We start from the raw sequence: 18,122 nt of genomic DNA, 5'->3' as shown, positions 1-18,122 counted from the left end.
CCCTACATAGGATAGATACATCATATGCCCATACCCTCTAATAGTACGGATTTAGCCGGTACAGTACCGTTTTTAAACGGTCTGTACTGGTAAAATTCAAGTGTACTAAATGTACCGGTTTTCTTGGCTGCCAAGCACCCGTTCCCAAGGGTGCATTGCGGGTCCCGGGCCAGTGCAATGCGTCATGACATCACGCAGACCCAGTGCACAGCATTCAAGGGACAGGTCTGTGTGTCGGCTAGCCCTCTCTCGCATGCGCAGTGGTGTTTTCTGGATGCTAAGCACTGCAGAGAGAGGAGAGCTAGCACAGCATGGGGTACAGTGCCCATGGGAGTGATGTGGGGGGAATGACTGCAGCAGTGGAGCCCAACCGTATTATCCTATGCGGACAAACGTTACAGCTTTGCCAAGCGATATCTCAGGTTCCCAGGGGGCTAGAGGTGCCCCCCCCCCCCCCCCTGAATCCGCCAATGTGTACAAGTGTATGGGGGTGTGCCTCTTGTTTGTACATTTCCAGGTGAAAGTAAAAATGATAGCGACATCTAGCGCTGTGAAAGGGAACTGCAGGCAGTCCGCGGTCACCTCTTTGTGATCTGCCTTTTAGTACACGACTCGATATAATTATATATATATATGTATCCTCTAATAGCGCCTGCACGCCATATAATAACTAATACAAAGCGACAATTCACCCGATAACCTCTCCCTCGACACTCCAGCCTGACGGTACTCCGTGTTATCCGGTATTAAGAAGACTGGCTATATCCGCCATACACAGCATATCGCATCACCTCGTCCAATCAGACGGCCCGCTGCACGCTTACGAAATCACGTCAATCAGACTACTGGCGTAGCAGCCCGGGAAGCGGCCATCTTAGTTAAGGGCGACGTCTTGTGTTACCGGGGGTTTAACGGTCACGAACAAGGAGTAGGAAACTGTCCGGGAGTGTGTTTCACTTTGAGCAGGACACGCCGATTACTTTGGCCGGTGAGCAGGCATTGCCTAGTTTTGTTTTACTGTTTTGTTTGCCCTGAACAAAGATGGCCGCAGCCTTGTCTTAATCGTTAGGCGGAAAATAAAGGGAAAGGGGAAACTCCGCCCCGATTCAAAAGAAGGGAAGGACACCTATGCCGGGCTCCTGTCATCTGTAGTAACCGTGTGACACTATTTACACCAGGTTTCTCCATATCCCTGGATATATGGGTGTTGCAGCTGTTATGGTGACCGGTATGTAAGGCAGGTGCAGGCTGTTGTTATATACAGGTGGGGAAGGGGGCTGCAGTGATCACAAAGTTACTGTAAAGTTTACCCTGCGGGTAGTATATGTTATACTGCATGTTTATACAGTGATGATCACATTATATGTTATTCCTCTCCTTTAGGAACCTTACATCTGGCTTCCTGACTGCTGCTGCCATGCTTGTGACTTCCCAGGATTGTCCCCACTGATACATGATGGCTGGTGGGACACGACACTGACACAGGAGCTGCCGGTGCATTCAGGTCGCCCATTGATCTATTCCTTTATGCTATTATTACGTTTTTTATATATTTAGCAAAACCTGTAATTTTTCTAAACCTGGGATATCCTGTAACACTGGCATGCTAAGGCTGCATTGTGTGTCCATAAGTGTGGGGGTTATATAAAAAATCATGCAAACTCCACTGTATTCACTAACATGCCTGAACCTTGCACTGTGTGGTGTTGCCGTAATATCTTGTTAATCTGGGGCAATTTGATTTACACTGTCTTTTTGTGGCTGGTTACATTGAAGCATTCCTTATATGTTGGTGCAGTCAGCCGTTACAATAATACTGCAGCCATATGGTACGGCTGCAGAATTGTCATAGATATAAGCTGGTCCAAGTCTGTGATTCGTGAGCTCTGGCCTGGTCTTGGGCATGTATTAAACACCAGTAACCGAACCAACGTTGAAAAGCCATGTTTATTTTTTTATTTTATTTTTTATCGGATCAAAAACCAGCTGATTGGCTGCTGCAGCATTTATAGCAGGTTTTCCCTTTTTGTTGGGGGTAATTCAATTGTTGACTCCCTTCCGCAGCTCCTGTCTTAACTATTGGGCAATATTGTTTATGCCGCTGGACATGCGTTACTGGGCGCCTGCACGTCCCCTCCCGCAGCCTAACCCTCCCCTACTACCTAACCCTCCCCTACTACCTAACCCTGATACTTACCTCCTGAGATCTGGGCTGCTGGGATTTTTGCCACCTCTATTTTCAAAATACAGTATATAGGGATAAATATAATGGCCTGTGCAGAGCAGGAAGTTCTGGATTTTGTGCACGTTGTTTAAAGGGACAATCATTTCCACATCATGACCAGGATGAGTTTGCTGTGCAAATGATCGCTGCTTTAAAAATCTGGCCAGATGCACAGGAAATCCCACACTTCCTGCTTTGCGCAGTTAGATTTTGCGCATATTGTGTGTCAAATTTGCAACGCCTTTGATAAAACGTTAATACTTTAAAATTCAATTTCAAACATAAGTTATTGCTATGTTTTACTACAGGATGTTTCCCTCTGCTGAACTCTCTCATGTGTCTAATATCTCTTGGTTCTGTTCAGGGGGGTAATTCACACCTGATTGCACAGGTGCCAATTATCGGTACACTGCGCAAGCATATGGACCGTAGTACGTATGTGCGAGGCCATGCTGCAGTAAAGTCTCTCTGCCTACGATGACTTGTGGTCAGTGTAAAAAAAATCAATAATGAGCCTTTTACTATGGGGTTTGGACATACACCTCTGTCCGCAAGGCGGGATTTCACTCTAGCTGGCCGGCAGGTCTGAGTTACCTCCAAGATCCTGAAGCCTGCGTCTCCGGTGCATACACTTATTGTTAGTGACTCTTCTGTATTCACAGACCTGTGTAGTTTACATTTATTGGTCCTATTAAAAGTGATTCCTTTTGAAGGGGGTTTCCACCCATATTATATAATGATGCTTAATGAGTTGGCGTGGGGAACCAATATGGGTGTAGCAGCCGATGTGCAGGGAAATTAATATATGCACTTTAACTGTTCTTTTGTTCCTAAATGTTATTGTAACATGGATCGCATGGATTATTTCTATGAATTATGTAGAGCCAAGATTATGGTTTTGTGGAATGAGTCAATGCAAGATTTTATGTACTTCCTTTTAGGTGTCAGTCTAAGCTGCTTCTTATCCTGTGGTTGGTTCCCTAGGGTAATGTTCAGTAGATCTTCAGTAAAAAGAGTCAATCGGTCAACCCCCAAAAGTATGACATGAAATACCCCTTACACACCAGAAAATGCAGGGACCCACCCAGGGATCATGCCGGGGCATTCCCGGTTTGACCTCTTTCACATCAGAAAAGTACCTGCATTTTCTGTTGCGGGTTGGCGGCGGAGAGTACTCACCCCGGGTTGCTGGTCAGGAACATTACACAACAGCGCTAGTCATGGGTTGTTCCCTACCCGGGAATTTAGGCCGGTGTGAAAGGGGTATAAAACGTTGACAGGTACTTCCGTACCTGTCCGGCTAGCAGAAAAATGTATGTTTCACTGTATCTGAGACAAATGAATGGAAATGTGGCCCCTTACAGTCTTGCTTTGCTGACCATGCCCTGGGTGAGATGCAGTCAACGGGGTCAAAATCCCGACATTTAAAATCCCGACATTTAAAATCCCGACGGGGTCAAAATCCCGACATATAGAATGTACAAGTGAAACAGTCTACATGCCTTTCGGTCGACAGGTGCGAGGTCGACATGGGTTTTTTCACTGGTTTTTGAACCGACATGTGCCGACAGGCGGTATTTCATGCCCTACCATTCACTACGGCGTGGTGGAAGAATAAAATAGTGTGCCGAGCGCAGCGGGGCATTGTGAGTGGCTGCGGTTCACTTGCAACTGTGTCCATGTCGACATTCGGGTGAAAAAACTGTGAAAAAAACCATGTCGACCTCGCACCTGTCGACCGAAAGGCATGTAGACTGTTTCACCTGTACATTCTATATGTCGGGATTTTGACCGTCGGGATTTCATACCGAATCCACCCTGGGTAAGCTGCCTCCCCCAGCTACCGCTGTGCCCGGCACCAGTTGCTATTCCCAATCCTAGTTTACGTCAATGGTAAATGATAAACTTGAAAAACAAAACTTGTGTTGAACTTTTGAACCTTTTGCATGTTAACCGTTTGGAGTAGATTGATTTCCCAATACCCCTTTCACACCAGCAATGCAGGGACCAACCCTGGAATTAAATTCCGGGGACATGCAGGCACATTCCTGGTTTGGGCCCCATTTACACCTGTTTTTTTGAAGCAGGGACGTCCCGTGTCACCACCTTTCATACTGAACCTGAGATGGTCCTGCATTTTATGAGACTGTGATTAGAAATGGCCTTTTTTTTTTAAAGGCTTATTCACAACTTGCTGCTGGCTACGGACGATGTCCCGTGATGCCAGGATCTTCACCATGTCATGGTATATCTGGGCATCCTCAACAGTCCTGTCTGTCGCAGAGTTCTGGAAGGGTTAGTTACGCAGTCTTGCACAGACCGGGGAAATCCTTCGAAGATGAGCGACTTGCACTCTGGTGGGGCGGCGGCTGAATGACCCCTATAGTGCATACACACTAGACAACATGAACGATAATGGCATTAACGGTGGTCTTTATCATGTAAAAAAATCGGTACTTATGTAGTAACTGGGCTGCCGATTTTGAAATCGGGTCCATCGCATCGCATCGCACCCGACCATATCGCATGCGATGCGATGCGATGCGATGGACCCGATTTTTCCATAGGATTCAATGTTAAAATGGACTGAGTCCATTTTAACATAGAATTCAATGGGAAAAGAGGTCCTTTTCATACCCCTACTATCCAAGTGGGCATGGAGTTGGATATAAACCTGTGGCGAGCGTAGCGAGCCACCGAGCCCGAAGCGTGGCGAGCGGACACAGAATACCGTCCCCTCGCGGGGCTCGCTTCGCTCGCCACGCTTCGGGCTCGGTGGCTCGCTACGCTCGCCACAGGTTTATATCCAACTCCATGCCCACTTGGATAGTAGGGGTATGAAAAGGACCCCTTTTTCCCATTGAATTCCATGTTAAAATGGACTCAGTCCATTTTAACATTGAATCCTATGGAAAAATCGGGTCATCGCATCGCATCGCATCTGATTGTATGCCTTAACTTAAGGCATACAATCAAAAAATCGGCAGCCCAGATACTACATAAGTACCAAAAAATCATCTAGAGCAGGCCTGTCCAAACGTTGGCCCTCCAGCTGTTGTGAAACTACAAGTCCCATCATGCCTTGCCACAGTTTTGCTATTGGAGAATGCGTGGATGTGTAGTTTCACAACAACTGGAGGGCCGTAGTTGGGACATGTCTGATCTAGCCTGATCTCTAAACATAAATGCTGAGGATCTAGATGCATTGATCGTATTGGGATTAGATTCATATATCTGATGTGCATTTCACCAATCCTTTTGTTGTCAATGGAAATTCACTGTGTTTTAATTAGTCAAGAGGGCCATACATCAGAATGACCTGCATACAACCTGTACGCAGGTCTTAAAAGTGATCCAACGAGCGATTGTTTCTGCAGCACATGTGACCTGAGGATCGACCCTTTGACCCGTGGGACCAGGTATCGTACCTATATACCTCACGATGTGCACACAATCGCACGGCCCATCTAAATTGTGCTTTCGGGGTTTGGGATCGTTCTAGTGTATGGGCACCTTAACACAGCACTTCTAATCACACCTTAGTGGTGAAGGTTCCTCAACCAGTGACCTCTATGAACCGTATGGGTTGATGTAACTTATTCCTAGTGAATTTTTTGGGTGAACTCTCTTGATGGTGCCAATGCCGGGCGTGTGTGTGCGTGACCAGTAGACATCATGTATGACCTATTTATTGATGAACTCTTATTCTTGTTTTTAATGTGCAGATCTAAAACTGGGAAATCTTCAGCCTTGTGAAGATGTTGTTCATGGAGTGGCTGCAGTTGCCACAAGAAGTCCTTATCGAGATCTTCATGTACCTGTCCCCAGTGGAGAAAGCCAATGTCCGGGCCACGTGCACTTACCTGCGGACACTTATCGACCACCCCTCCTTATGGAAGAAAAGTACTATTGTTTTTAAGAGCATAGGGGGTTTCAATGCTCGCTTCTGGGATACCCTTCAGAGCCGGAAAATCTCCTCTGTGGAAGTGACGAAGGTGACTCTGAAACAGTTCAAGAAGATGGCTAATTGCTTGCCGGACCTGACCAGCGTGACCATGGACTCCTGCTTGAAGGGGGAGATCCTCCAGGGTCTGAGGCCGCTTGTAAGCCTTCATCAGCTGCATTTGACAGACTGTTCCAATGTGATGGACCAAGATATATTCTCAGAGGTTGTGCTGTTCCAGCAGCTGACGCATTTATCCTTATGCCGAGTGGCATTTTCCGGGGTTCTACCGTTAACCAGCATCGTCTTACTGCAGAACCTGTACTCACTGACATTACACTCGCGGGAAGGCACCGTGCCCGAGAGGGCTCTCCAGTACATCTTATTTAGGCTCCCGAAACTTCGCGAGCTGTCCCTCGCTATTGGAAACATGAATAAGTGGAAGCTGTCCTTGTGCTTCAATGTACCCGATAACTTTGTATCCACAGCTGAAGGTAAGGGGTTTACCGCAATCATATCCTTAGGGCCGGACCTGTTTTCTGGGTGCGGTGCAGATTCATGTGACTGCTGCTTAAAGAAATGGGAACGGAGTGTCCGGCTCCTACGGATCATTATTGTGCTCACTAGTAAATCCCACTGGCTGATGGGAATGTATGCGCAGCCTCTGTAGTAGCGGTCACGGAGGGCAGCGATGTTCCCATAGGGTAGCACAGGAAGCCCCTCTGCATGGGACCCCTCCTCCTCCTCTAAGGATCACGTTCCAGACTGTGCGATTGAATTACACGTTCTACATACAGATGGAGTCGGCCTGGTCTTTGCAGGGGCTGGTGACAGTATCGCCAGCCCCCGCGCGCATGAGACGCTCGCTTGCCCCGGGTCGCCACCGGTCCTCCTCACCGCCCCGAGCCCCTCCAAACCCTGCCTATCTCCCTGAAGTGGAGATGGGCAGGGAGACGCTGCCCAGCCGCCGTGATACTAGGACGCACGTGCGTGCATCCCAGTCCCTATCGCAGGCGCTCGCCAGAGGAGAGGATCTGGTGGGCGCCGGCATTGAATGAGGCCGGCTCCATCTGTATGCTACAATATACTTCACAGGGCTGTGGTGGATGTTCTACAGTGCATTGGTGGTATTAATGTGGTACATTGCCTGGGCTACTACTAGATTGCTAGTATAGTGTTCACGCTAGGCTGTTTTAGAAGGGCGCCACACCCTGCCCGATTTTGAAAGGGCAAAAAGTTCCCTGCTGTCTGACCCCACCGGTATGCTCGGGGGAAGCCCAGTATCGCTGTAGATGCCTGCCCGGCCCCCAACAGTGGCGTCAAGGCGGCAGCTGAGTAAGTCCTGGGCTACGCACAGACTGCACACTCTGTTTAATGGACCCGATTGTAATCTGTTGGGTCCCCAGTGTGCTCGCATCGCATGTGCAGGGCTGCGGTGCGGACACCTTCGGCGACTTGCATAGTTGCGAGGCGTTCGCACGGGGGGGGATCGAGGTGGATCGTTTCCTGGGTGTACACAAAACCGCTGGGTGTGCCCAGGAAAACGCTGGTGGGCAGCTGACATCACAAGACGTCTCTTCCCCCCCCCCCCCCCCCCCCGTACTCTACCTTGCAGATGGTTCTTTATGCAAAACAGCCATTCACAAAGCGGCGGATGTGCGGACCACAGTGGGGAGGGGGGTCATTCGCTCACCAGGTGGGCGGCGTTAGATGGCTCGCTAAGCAGCGATATATTTTTGTTGTTGCTTAGTGAGCCAACCAGAACCTCCCCCAATATTTGCTTACATTACACAGCATGCGCATAACTGTATCTGCTGGTTTGATTGTAAGCTACTTTTCAGTTTAAGATCGGGTTCCCTTGCTTGGTTTCCTGAAGCATATTGGGGGTTATTCTGATTCACTCGGAAAGGCACAATCACCCTGTAACAGAAAAAAACATGCTGCACTGCAGGTGGGGCAGATGTAACATGTGCCGAGAGAATTAGATTTGGGTGAGTTATTTTGTTTCTGTGCAGGGTAACTACTGACTGCTTTATTTTTACACTGCAATATAGATATAGATATCAATTTGAAGTACACCCCCCCCCACCCAAATCTAACTCTCTCTGCACATGTTACATCTGCCCCACCTGCAGTGCACATGGTTTTGTGAGAGAGTGATTGTGTATTTCCGAGTGAATCAGAATAACCCCCATTGCTTCTGGAAGCCAAGTGATCCAGCCACTCCCCCACGTCGTTACTAAAGGCACCATAATGTGTTGGTTTTTTTTAAAATTTTTTAAGCTGTCCTACTTGCCTTCTCCAATCCTATTATAAATATACGGGTACATTACAGAGGAAGCTCGAGCAGCAACAAAACAGCTGATTTAAATCTCTCTTCACATGTGCAACCCGTTCCCATCTGCCCCACTCCCATCCGTAATCTGTACAGTACTTGACCTGTAACACACTTATAGCACAATGGCTGCCAGCTGGGTTTACAAATTGTGTTTGCAGAAAGCAGCTCATGTGTTAAAGTAGAACATCAGATTCTGTATAAAGGCCAAAGGCCAGAACTACCTGTAATAATGTTTTCTGTATTCACAAATAGGACATTATAACATACAGTATTCTCACATGTACTTTGGGGGTTATTCTAGTTCACTCTTTCTGACAAAATCCTTCTTAGATGGATAAAACCATGTGCACTGCAGGTGGGGCAGATGTAACTCGTGCAGAGAGAATTAGATTTAGGTGGGGTTTTACTTCAAAGTGAGATCTATATTGCAGTGTAAAAATAATGCAGCCAGTATTTTCCCTGCACAGAAACAAAATAACTCACCCAAATCTAATTCTCTCTGCACATTTTACATCTACCCCACCTGCATTGCACATGGTTTTGTCCATCTAAGAAGGATTTTGTCAGAAAGAGTGAACTAGAATAAGGCCCTTTGTCATACAACGAAGAACAATTTTCAATTTGCAGTTCCCCATGTATATCGGGTCTGATTTTAGTAAAACTCGTTATCATGCAGATTTGCTTCTTAACGAGCCCTCAAACGCCGCCCGAGTGAATATCCGCCCCACGCGCAAACATCCACGCCGCAATGCAAAATGTCTCCAACCATCTAATGATTTTTCTCCTGTTCGCAAATATAAGTCCGTCTTACCTGACCTATATTTGCAGAGTGTGGCTCCGGGAACGGGGCAGGTGGGTGGTGTCCTGTGACGTCAGGCGTTGGCATGCCCGCATACCCATGGGGACACCCATAAAACACTGGGTGTTCCCATGCACCATCCCCCTCGCCTCCTCCAACCAGTGCCTAAGGCATCCGTAGAGCCAAAACATCGGTCCCAGGAGTGAATACGTCGGGGACCGATCTTTATTGAATCAGGCCCATTGTCACCTGATCCTTTTGGTAGGTGAAGCTGAAGTCCCATCTGATTTGAACGAGGCCACACAATAATGCCTCGTCTGTTCAGGAAGATTTTTTAAATTGTTTTTATATTTTACATTTGGGTAAAATGTAAGTGTTATACTGGCGTGCTAATGAGAGAGATGGGATAAATTGTGTCATTTTCATTGTTTTGATTATGTTGGTGGTTGCCTACACCTTTAGGTGCAACCCCTTACTGGAAAACCAGATAAGGACCCTACAGTATGAGCTCAATAAATACAGACCTCCGCTCATGCTTTCCCACTGATGCCCAAAGCTGGAGGAGACCCAGAATGCTTTGCAGGCGTCATGGGTGTTCGATCTGGCGCACGGTCCCATGCGCATCAGATCCGAGCCCCTAGATCGAAAGTGCCTTCGGCAGCACTTGCTTTGATTGCATGCGATATATCAAATGCAAAAGGATCCTGACAACCGGGAAGGTCCCGAACGGTTTAAGTGGGATCTCCAGTCGGGGAAGTCGCAGTAATGTACGTTACAGAAAACCTCCTCCCCCATAACTAGTGGAACGCAATACTGTGCACTGCTATCATTAGTCTTCTCTGTATTGTGTACAGGTGGGACATGGTCATTAGGTCGACCCCATAAAGGTACGGCAGGACTTAGGTCGAGACCTGAAATATGGTGACCGAGTCGGAATATCAACAATGGGAAGGTCGACATGATTTTTTTTTTCCTGTGCTGTCATGTGTCGACTGGCGATATTTCATGCCCTACCATCCACTACGGTGCGGTGGGATAATATAATAGTGTTCCGAGTGTAGCGAGCCAATGCGAAGGGATGCGGTGCACTAAGACGGTGTCCATACCGACCTATGTTGACATAGACAACAAAAAAAACCCCGAAAACCCATGTCGACCTTTTGAATGTCATTTAATATATACTATATCATTTATAGGTTTCTGGAGCCTTCTGTCTATTTCTAGAATGTTTTTTTCATACAATCTGACCCCCACCCCCTTCCATTAAAGCAAAATTATAACAAAAGAATGACCCCACGTGCGCCCTTAGATATGAGCTACTCTATAAACCCCCCCCTTTTAGTGGGAGGTAAAAATGGGAAATAGAAACAAGAAATATAGAGAGCGCTTTCACCACCTAGTACAATTCACACCAATATTACTGGTATATAATACAGTGACCCAATTAAATTAAAACCAGAATGCTTTATTAGAAGATCCACATCTGGACATTGTTTCCATTTCGGAATACGACATCAATAATCCGACGCGTTTCGTCTTGAAAAAGACTTCAGGGGTTTTACACGGATGCTCAGTCGAGAGGTAGATAAAATACGTGTGGGTGTAAGCTGTAGACAGCTCAGTTTCTGTTAGTGGCAGAAAGTGCACACTGAACTGGCTGCAGGTACATAAATAAAGATTTTGTATTCTCTTCAATCCAGAGCAACCATGTATATCCAGATTACAGCTCCAGAAACTGGAGCTGATGAATTCTGGCTGCGCCGGTCTGTCCAGCAAGGCGTTTTACCAGCTGTCCACTCTGAAAAGCGTCTGTCTGCGCCATTATAAGTATCTACAGCACGAAGAATTCATCGAGACCCTTCTGGTGAAGCTTCCGCACCTGACCGAGCTGAAGATTGAATGTAAGTCGTCTTTTCTCATCTACTTCTGAGTCACTTGACAAGTGGCAGCTTTGGCCAAACTGAAAAGTAAGCGTTGATTTTCCTCATTTCCCTGTCCCTTCTCTTCCTTTCACCCCACTTTGTCTTCTCGTGTCCTCCCTGTGCCTCCAGGGTTGGAACCTTCTGTTACCTCCTCCATGGGGTGAGATCTAGATTTTACCTGGAACCTCAGTGACTGTTAAGCCTTGGCAAGGGAAAAGTAGTCCCAGTGGCAGAACTCTCTCTCTCTTTGCTATCAGGTGCGGGACAGTTGTTTTTTTGTTTTTTTATATTTTTCTTTGGGTGCATGTTGGCATACCGCAGATACAATTGGGAGTGAACCGATAAAGTCATAGATTTCTAGTCCCTCGTTTTTTTTTTCTGTCCATCCACATCTTGTAGGCCTGAGGTGGTTTCATAGACGTACATACTGTATCTTGGCATTATCTAGAACAGCGGTGGCCAAACCGGTCCTCGACCTACCAATGCTCCACGGTTTCCAAATCACCTACCTGGTGCACAGGTGTAGTCATTACTGTCACATTTTCCAACATTCTTCAATCATTCCTACTATAGATCCACAGGTTGCCTGAGACACGTGAGCGGTTGGTAGATCTTGAGGACAGGTTTGGCCACCCGTGGGCTAGAGAATTGATTCCATGTTCTCCAATCTGACTGAACTGTTTATTTGCCAGGGGCCGCACCGTTTGTACCATTGATAAGTCCAGTATGTTCTAAATTAGAAATCCTGAGCATGGCGGGCACAAAAATTTCCTATAAGACTCTCGACTGGATCTCCAGGAGTGCCAGCCAGCTGAAGTCCCTGAACTTGAGTTTTTCCTACGGATATGATGTCGACACAGTGAAAACTTTACCTCGGTTATTTCCACAGCTGCAAAACCTCTACCTCAGGTAATAGGAAAGCTATTGCTGGCGCCACAGAATGTATCTGGCCAATTTAAAAATGGAGGAATCTGGCCAATCAGAAGGATTGGGGGGAAAAAAAACAGGTTCTCAAAAACAATGTTTTTTTTTTTTTTTTTTTTTTTTTTTTCATTAACATTTTAAAGCAAAGAAAAAAGTTAATCCTTGTAAAACATTTCTATAAATTAGAAACCCTGACCAACCATGTTTTTAATGTTTTCTACCGTGAACAATTCTAAGTTTTTTTAGGTTTTGATGATATGATTTATTTGAAAGCTTTAAAAAAAAAATATATATTTTTTTAGACTTAAACAAAACCTACAAAAGTACTTTTCATAGACATGGACAAACCCAATTAAAGAAGGGAGTTAAGCATTAGCACTTGATATGTCACTGGCTTGAAGCATTTTGAATTAAAACACTAGTTTTAGATGCCTTTTGGTCCCCTGTCTGTTTCGAAGCTTAACATTAATTAAACCAATAGGAAGAAAAAAAAAACTTTCTACACTAGCTCAAGATGGACTGAGCAGTCAGAAGTTATGGGAAATACATTAGGATTAAAGAATGTTTGGGGCGAATCTTGATGCTAGGCAGACTTAGCACCCCTTATTTGATTCACCTCCCTATATGTTTAGTGTGCGTGTTTGATTTACTGCATTGCTCCAGCTTACTTGGATAAAGACCACAAACAACAGAAATGTGGACTAACACCAGGAAATCCCTTACAATAGGCTTTTTTTCAACAAGGTTTTAAAGAAGTCACGGTGTTGTGTCTGGAGTCACAAATTTTGGTTTAAACCAGATTTGATTGTAGAACTAATTGTCACCTGTACCTAAGCATGGTTAACCATGATGCTCCCACACATATCTTACAAGTCTCAGTCAAGGTCCACTTGCCGTCTCTACGGTAACTCATCTTTCCTAGTGTTCCATAGTATTAGTACGAGACAGATTTTTCGGACAGTGAACGGGTTTGTTCCTAGCTGCCCGAATGGCTGAGATGAAGTCTTAAGTTTGCACGTCTACCGGGCCTGCTACTGTTCCATTCTCATGTGTACCGTCCATTTCCAGGTGAACTGACCTACCACCCATCAAGCCCACTGTACTGTAATCTGCCTTTTTGCATGATTGCGGAGGTTCTGTGTCACTTCAGATATCTGGATGATGTAATTGTTAAGTTGAAAATTGTCTACTTTCCGTGGCTTATCCATAAGTGTCACGTGGGATTTTTGATAAACCTTGGGTTGATTTTGTTTTTGGCCTTTTCAAATAAAAAAATAAAGAAAATAAATCCTTACAAACATAATCCCTCAACAGTTTAACTGCATATTACTCTACGTTGCTTTGCGTTAAAATTGTCTGATCAATACATTGGCATTTACTTTAACATAAAATCTATAGTACGTTTTCAGTTAAGGGAATTTTCCGTGCTTCTAGAATCTATATAAATATAAAAGGCTAACTACTCCTCACCTCTATGAGGCAAAGTGCTTTAAAGATTTCATAACTGAAAGTTAAAGTAATTTTTGCAGGGACGCTTCTGTTTCAAACTTGCTGGATATATAGAGAGGGTGTAGAGACAGAGATTGGAGATAGGGACTGAAGTGGGTTGGAGAGTTTGTGGGTTAAAAACTGTCACAGCTCAAAGTGAAAGTACGTTGCAGAAGCCGTCATTTTCATGGGCTATTTAAAAGGTTCAATAATTGGACAAATTTAGAAACAAAATAGTCTGATTTAGCTTGAACTGGACCCCTTAATGAAACTATATTAATCATTTTTGATTTATTGGACTACAATCACAAAGGTGCGGAGAGTGGGAAAGATGTTAGTTTATAAGCAACTAATATTTTGTTAGTGTACTTATATATTATCTATACATTTTGCAATGCAGCTAGTACCAGCTAAAGAATCTACTTGGAGATAGTATCCAGTATGAGGTACTTTGGGCTTCCACTGATTTATTCTTGGGTTTCTTGTAATGTCTAGGTACTTGAATATCATTCTGCTGTGAGTAGAAGAGATACACCATTTAAATTTGCAATATTTCTCCTTTCTCTTCCAGCAATACCAGGTTGACCGAAGACACCCTGGTTGTTCTCGCTAACTTGTACTCCTTACGTGTTCTCGATATTTCAAACAACCTGCATCTGACCCCCGAAGCAATCCTTGCATTTAGACAAATCACTTCGAACAGAATTGGCTTAATTCTCGAGAGGTCCATGGAAAGTGTAAAGTACTGTTGCTGGTGAGACGGACTCCGAAGGTCACCCGTAATTCCTGCTGTTTGCTGCACCCGTTCCGCACCACTTCACATCGCTGCAGAAGGCACGGGACCTGCCTGGGGAATTTTATTTATAAAGATGCTGATTTTGGATTTATTTATTTTCTAAGCTTGTTGAACAGTATCATTTTTTTGTCGAGGGGTATGAGGGGGGGGGGGGGGGATTGCTTATTCTCTCTCTTTGCAACTTCAATCCTTTTTTTTTTTTTTTTTTTTTTTGATCTGTGAAAATGAAATTTACTTTTATAACTGTCAGACTCTTTCAAAGCAATAATTTAGCACCTAGAAGAGTTTACATTTCAATCGTCACAATGGGGGTACCCTTTCCTTCTGTCACAGAACTGTTGTTGGGCTGATGGATTGTTATATATAGTTTTATTTGGTATTGGTGGCCGGTCTACTCCTTTAAAAAAAAAAAACAAAAAAGGAAAAATATTCTATTTTTTTTTTACATTGTCTTGTGCCCTGTATAATAAGCAAAAATAGACATGGTTCTCACTGATGGGTATGGAGCATTGAGTTGACCACTGGCGGTCGTCATGACAATAGTTTGAGAGGGTTGGAAGGTCGAAACATGCATTAGGTAGACAGTTTAAAGGTTGACATGTTTTTTTGACCAAAATGTTGACTTGGACACTGTCAAAGTGTACCACTTGGCTCAATGCTTTATTTTTCCTCACACCATTCCGTAGTGGATGGTAGGGCACCTGTTGGCACATGTTGACATTAAAAAAAAAAAAAAACTTGTTTGACTGTTGGCCTTAACCATGTCATCAGTGGTTGACCTAACCCAATGGACATCGACCTAGTGACCATAACCCCTTATAGCGTGCAGCAGTTGTGCTGGTAACCATAGAGACTGCTGTACTAGGAGAGGAAACTTACCCGTAGATTACGTTTTCTTTCTGGCAGAACCGGCTATTATTTGCCTACTACACGATGCACAAGACACTATATGATAGACTATGGCGCTGGATGTCTGCGTTACTGTACATATCCCCAATAGAGACAAATAGTCTTTCAATGATTAAGTGCCTAATGCATTATTAAATAACGTTTTTGTCACATCAATGATTTCTATCCGGGTCACCACTTTGTTGGGTTCAAACAAAGTACATTTTATGTTTTGCTTTGAATCGAGGATGTTTTTTTGCAACTGAAAGTCGAGCTGCAACATGTTTAACCAGCCTTATGCCCCATCCCCCGCCAAGATCATGTATGAATCACATATGTCAATAAGGACCTTTATTCAGATTCGCACGGGGCCGATCTTTGCGCGTTTCTGTGCATGCGTTGGGTGCGTGCATCTACGGCATACAAACTGTTTGCTGGGTGCACGCGCCCATCTTTGCTAGCGTAGGGGTGTTGGGTGGCGGGCTGTCCCATTAGCATATGGGAACGCCCAGCATTTCATGGGCGTTCCCATGCTAATGAGGCGGTGATTGACATGCGGACATCACCGGATGTCAGCTGCCCGCCCACTTCCCCCCCCTGAGCGTACACGCATATGTAAGGTTGCTCAGAGCAACCTTACATATGCGTGCACCTTCCACATGTAAAACATCCATTGCGAACATACGCGACTTGCGAATGGTGCTCCGGTTTAGTATGTGGTTCACTCGCAAGGATTCGAATTCGCATCCGAGCGAATGTACCGGATTAACCTCCTAAGTGTAGAGTTTATTAATGACATGTACCTTGGAATAACACAGAGAGATTTTCAACGTTGGAACCTCAGCTTTATATGCCCCTAGTATGTTATACCCCTTTTCAGATGTATGCAGAAAATGCCAGGATTTTTCAAGTGCACAAGCATGATCCCGGGATTAGTATACGTCTGAACGGCTATTTTTTTAGTAGACTAAAATCCCCAGTCCTGCGCACCCGCAATTGTCCCGGGATTTTTTGAAACCCCGGATTGTACCGGGTTTAAAATCCCGGGTGGTAGGTCTGAAAGATGGCTCGACTGTGATTTTGGCTTTATTTTACCCGATTCCGAGGGATTGGGCTGAGAACTTGGTGAAATGGGGCCAGATCACATGTTTATGACATCCGAACTGATGCGCGGTCCCGTGAGGATCGGGGTCGGATGTTGGACCTGCTGCCTGTCCGACCTCCGACTCGCCCCCCCCTCCCGACGGCAGGGAGTGGGGTCGCATGCAATACGTTGCATTCAGAAGGACTGCATGTGATGTATCGCATGTGATCCTGGAGGCTCGAGAGGGATTGGATAGTCATACACTGCTGGGACTTCTTACAGTAGCGTATGGTCACTTGTAGAACCTGGTGTATAAGGGGAAAGAGTCCCTAGGTCAACCTATGAAGGTCGACACAAGCATTAGGTCAACAATGTGAAGTTTGACAGTCAAAGGTTGACATGAGTTTTTCATGTCCCACCCCCCAAAACAGGCGGTGTTTCATACCCTACCCCATCAGCTAGGGCGTGGCCGGAGAATATAATAGTATGACGAGTGTAGCGAGGCACTGTGGCTGGAGCATGATGACGAGGGGATGTGGGACACGGATATGGTGTCCATGTCGACTTATGGCGACATTAGGCAAAAAACACATGTCGACCTTTTGACTGTCGACCTTCCTATTGACTATATAATGCTTGTGTCGAGCTTCTGACCCATCAACCTTAGGCCTGTCGACCTTCATACTGTCAACTCTGACCCATACCCCTATAGGGTATGACAGGCATGTCCAAACTATGGCCCTCCAGCTGTTGTGAAACTACAAGTCCCATCATGCCTTGCCATAGTTTTAGCATACCCTAATAGCAAAACTGTGGCAAGGCATGATGGGACTTGTAGTTTCACGACAGCTAGAGGGTCATAGGTTGGACATGCCTGGTCTAAGGAGATGATTCAATTCAAATGGGATTGGAAGAATGCTGATAATCGCAGCACGTCATGCATTCTGGCTTGTCGGCCTAATGTATGTCTACCTGCATTTTGCCTCAGGAATATGTCCTTAGGGTGTTACACGATATGACCACGCATTTTGCCTCAGAAATATGTCCTTTGGGTGTTACACGATATGACCACGCATTTTGCCTCAGGAATATGTCCTTTGGGTGTTACACGATATGACCACGCATTTTGTCTCATGAATATGTCCGTTGGGTGTTACATGATCTATGACCACGCATTTTGCCTCAGGAATATGTCCTTTGGGTGTTACACGATATGACCACGCATTTTGCCTCAGGAATATGTCCTTTGGGTGTTACACGATATGACCACGCATTTTGCCTCAGGAATATGTCCTTTGGGTGTTACACGATATGACCACGCATTTTGCCTCAGAAATATGTCCTTTGGGTGTTACACGATATGACCACGCATTTTGTCTCATGAATATGTCCGTTGGGTGTTACATGATCTATGACCACGCATTTTGCCTCAGGAATATGTCCTTTGGGTGTTACACGATATGACCATGCATTTTGCCTCAGGAATATGTCCTTTTGGTGTTACATGATATGACCACGCATTTTGTCTCATGAATATGTCCGTTGGGTGTTACATGATCTATGACCACGCATTTTGCCTCAGAAATATGTCCTTTGGGTGTTACACGATATGACCACGCATTTTGCCTCAGAAATATGTCCTTTGGGTGTTACATGATCTATGACCACGCATTTTGCCTAACATAACTAAGTCATTGGGGTGCGGTTGATGGGAAA

General features: G+C 45.3%; 1 protein-coding gene across 4 annotated transcripts; it reads left to right on the top strand.

Annotated features, from left to right (window-relative positions):
* Positions 1 to 849: 849 nt before the first annotated feature.
* On the top strand, positions 850 to 15,152 carry LOC146050610 (uncharacterized). Of its 4 annotated transcripts, XM_083167697.1 has the most exons (7): positions 1,072 to 1,228; positions 1,384 to 1,504; positions 5,565 to 5,643; positions 5,950 to 6,661; positions 11,005 to 11,205; positions 11,919 to 12,135; positions 14,210 to 15,152. In XM_083167697.1, the coding sequence occupies exons 4-7, from the start codon at positions 5,983 to 5,985 to the stop codon at positions 14,394 to 14,396; spliced, it is 1,284 nt and encodes a 427-aa protein (XP_083023823.1). In that variant the 5' UTR covers positions 1,072 to 1,228; positions 1,384 to 1,504; positions 5,565 to 5,643; positions 5,950 to 5,982; the 3' UTR covers positions 14,397 to 15,152. The 4 variants fall into 4 exon arrangements, with proteins under 4 accessions (XP_083023825.1, XP_083023823.1, XP_083023822.1 ...); XM_083167699.1 differs by lacking the exons at positions 1,072 to 1,228; positions 5,565 to 5,643 and adding an exon at positions 850 to 988; XM_083167696.1 differs by lacking the exon at positions 5,565 to 5,643 and having other exon boundaries at positions 1,074 to 1,228.
* Positions 15,153 to 18,122: the final 2,970 nt, after the last annotated feature.

The sequence above is a fragment of the Crinia signifera genome, chromosome 12 (assembly GCF_055691185.1).
Source record: "Crinia signifera chromosome 12, ASM5569118v1, whole genome shotgun sequence".
In the NCBI taxonomy this organism is placed as follows: domain Eukaryota; kingdom Metazoa; phylum Chordata; class Amphibia; order Anura; family Myobatrachidae; genus Crinia; species Crinia signifera.
Note: the sequence above shows the minus strand (reverse complement) of the source record. Positions and strands in the feature narration are given on the sequence as shown.

What these genes read in the sequence shown, in the direction of transcription:
- LOC146050610 (XM_083167699.1), top strand. Translation starts at nt 5,983, where the DNA reads ATGTTGTTCATGGAGTGGCTGCAGTTGCCACAAGAAGTCCTTATCGAG. An exon ending in GACCGAGCTGAAGATTGAAT is followed by an intron (nt 11,206 to 11,918) that starts GTAAGTCGTCTT and finishes TTTATTTGCCAG; the next exon opens with GGGCCGCACCGTTTGTACCA. An exon ending in CTGCAAAACCTCTACCTCAG is followed by an intron (nt 12,136 to 14,209) that starts GTAATAGGAAAG and finishes TTTCTCTTCCAG; the next exon opens with CAATACCAGGTTGACCGAAG.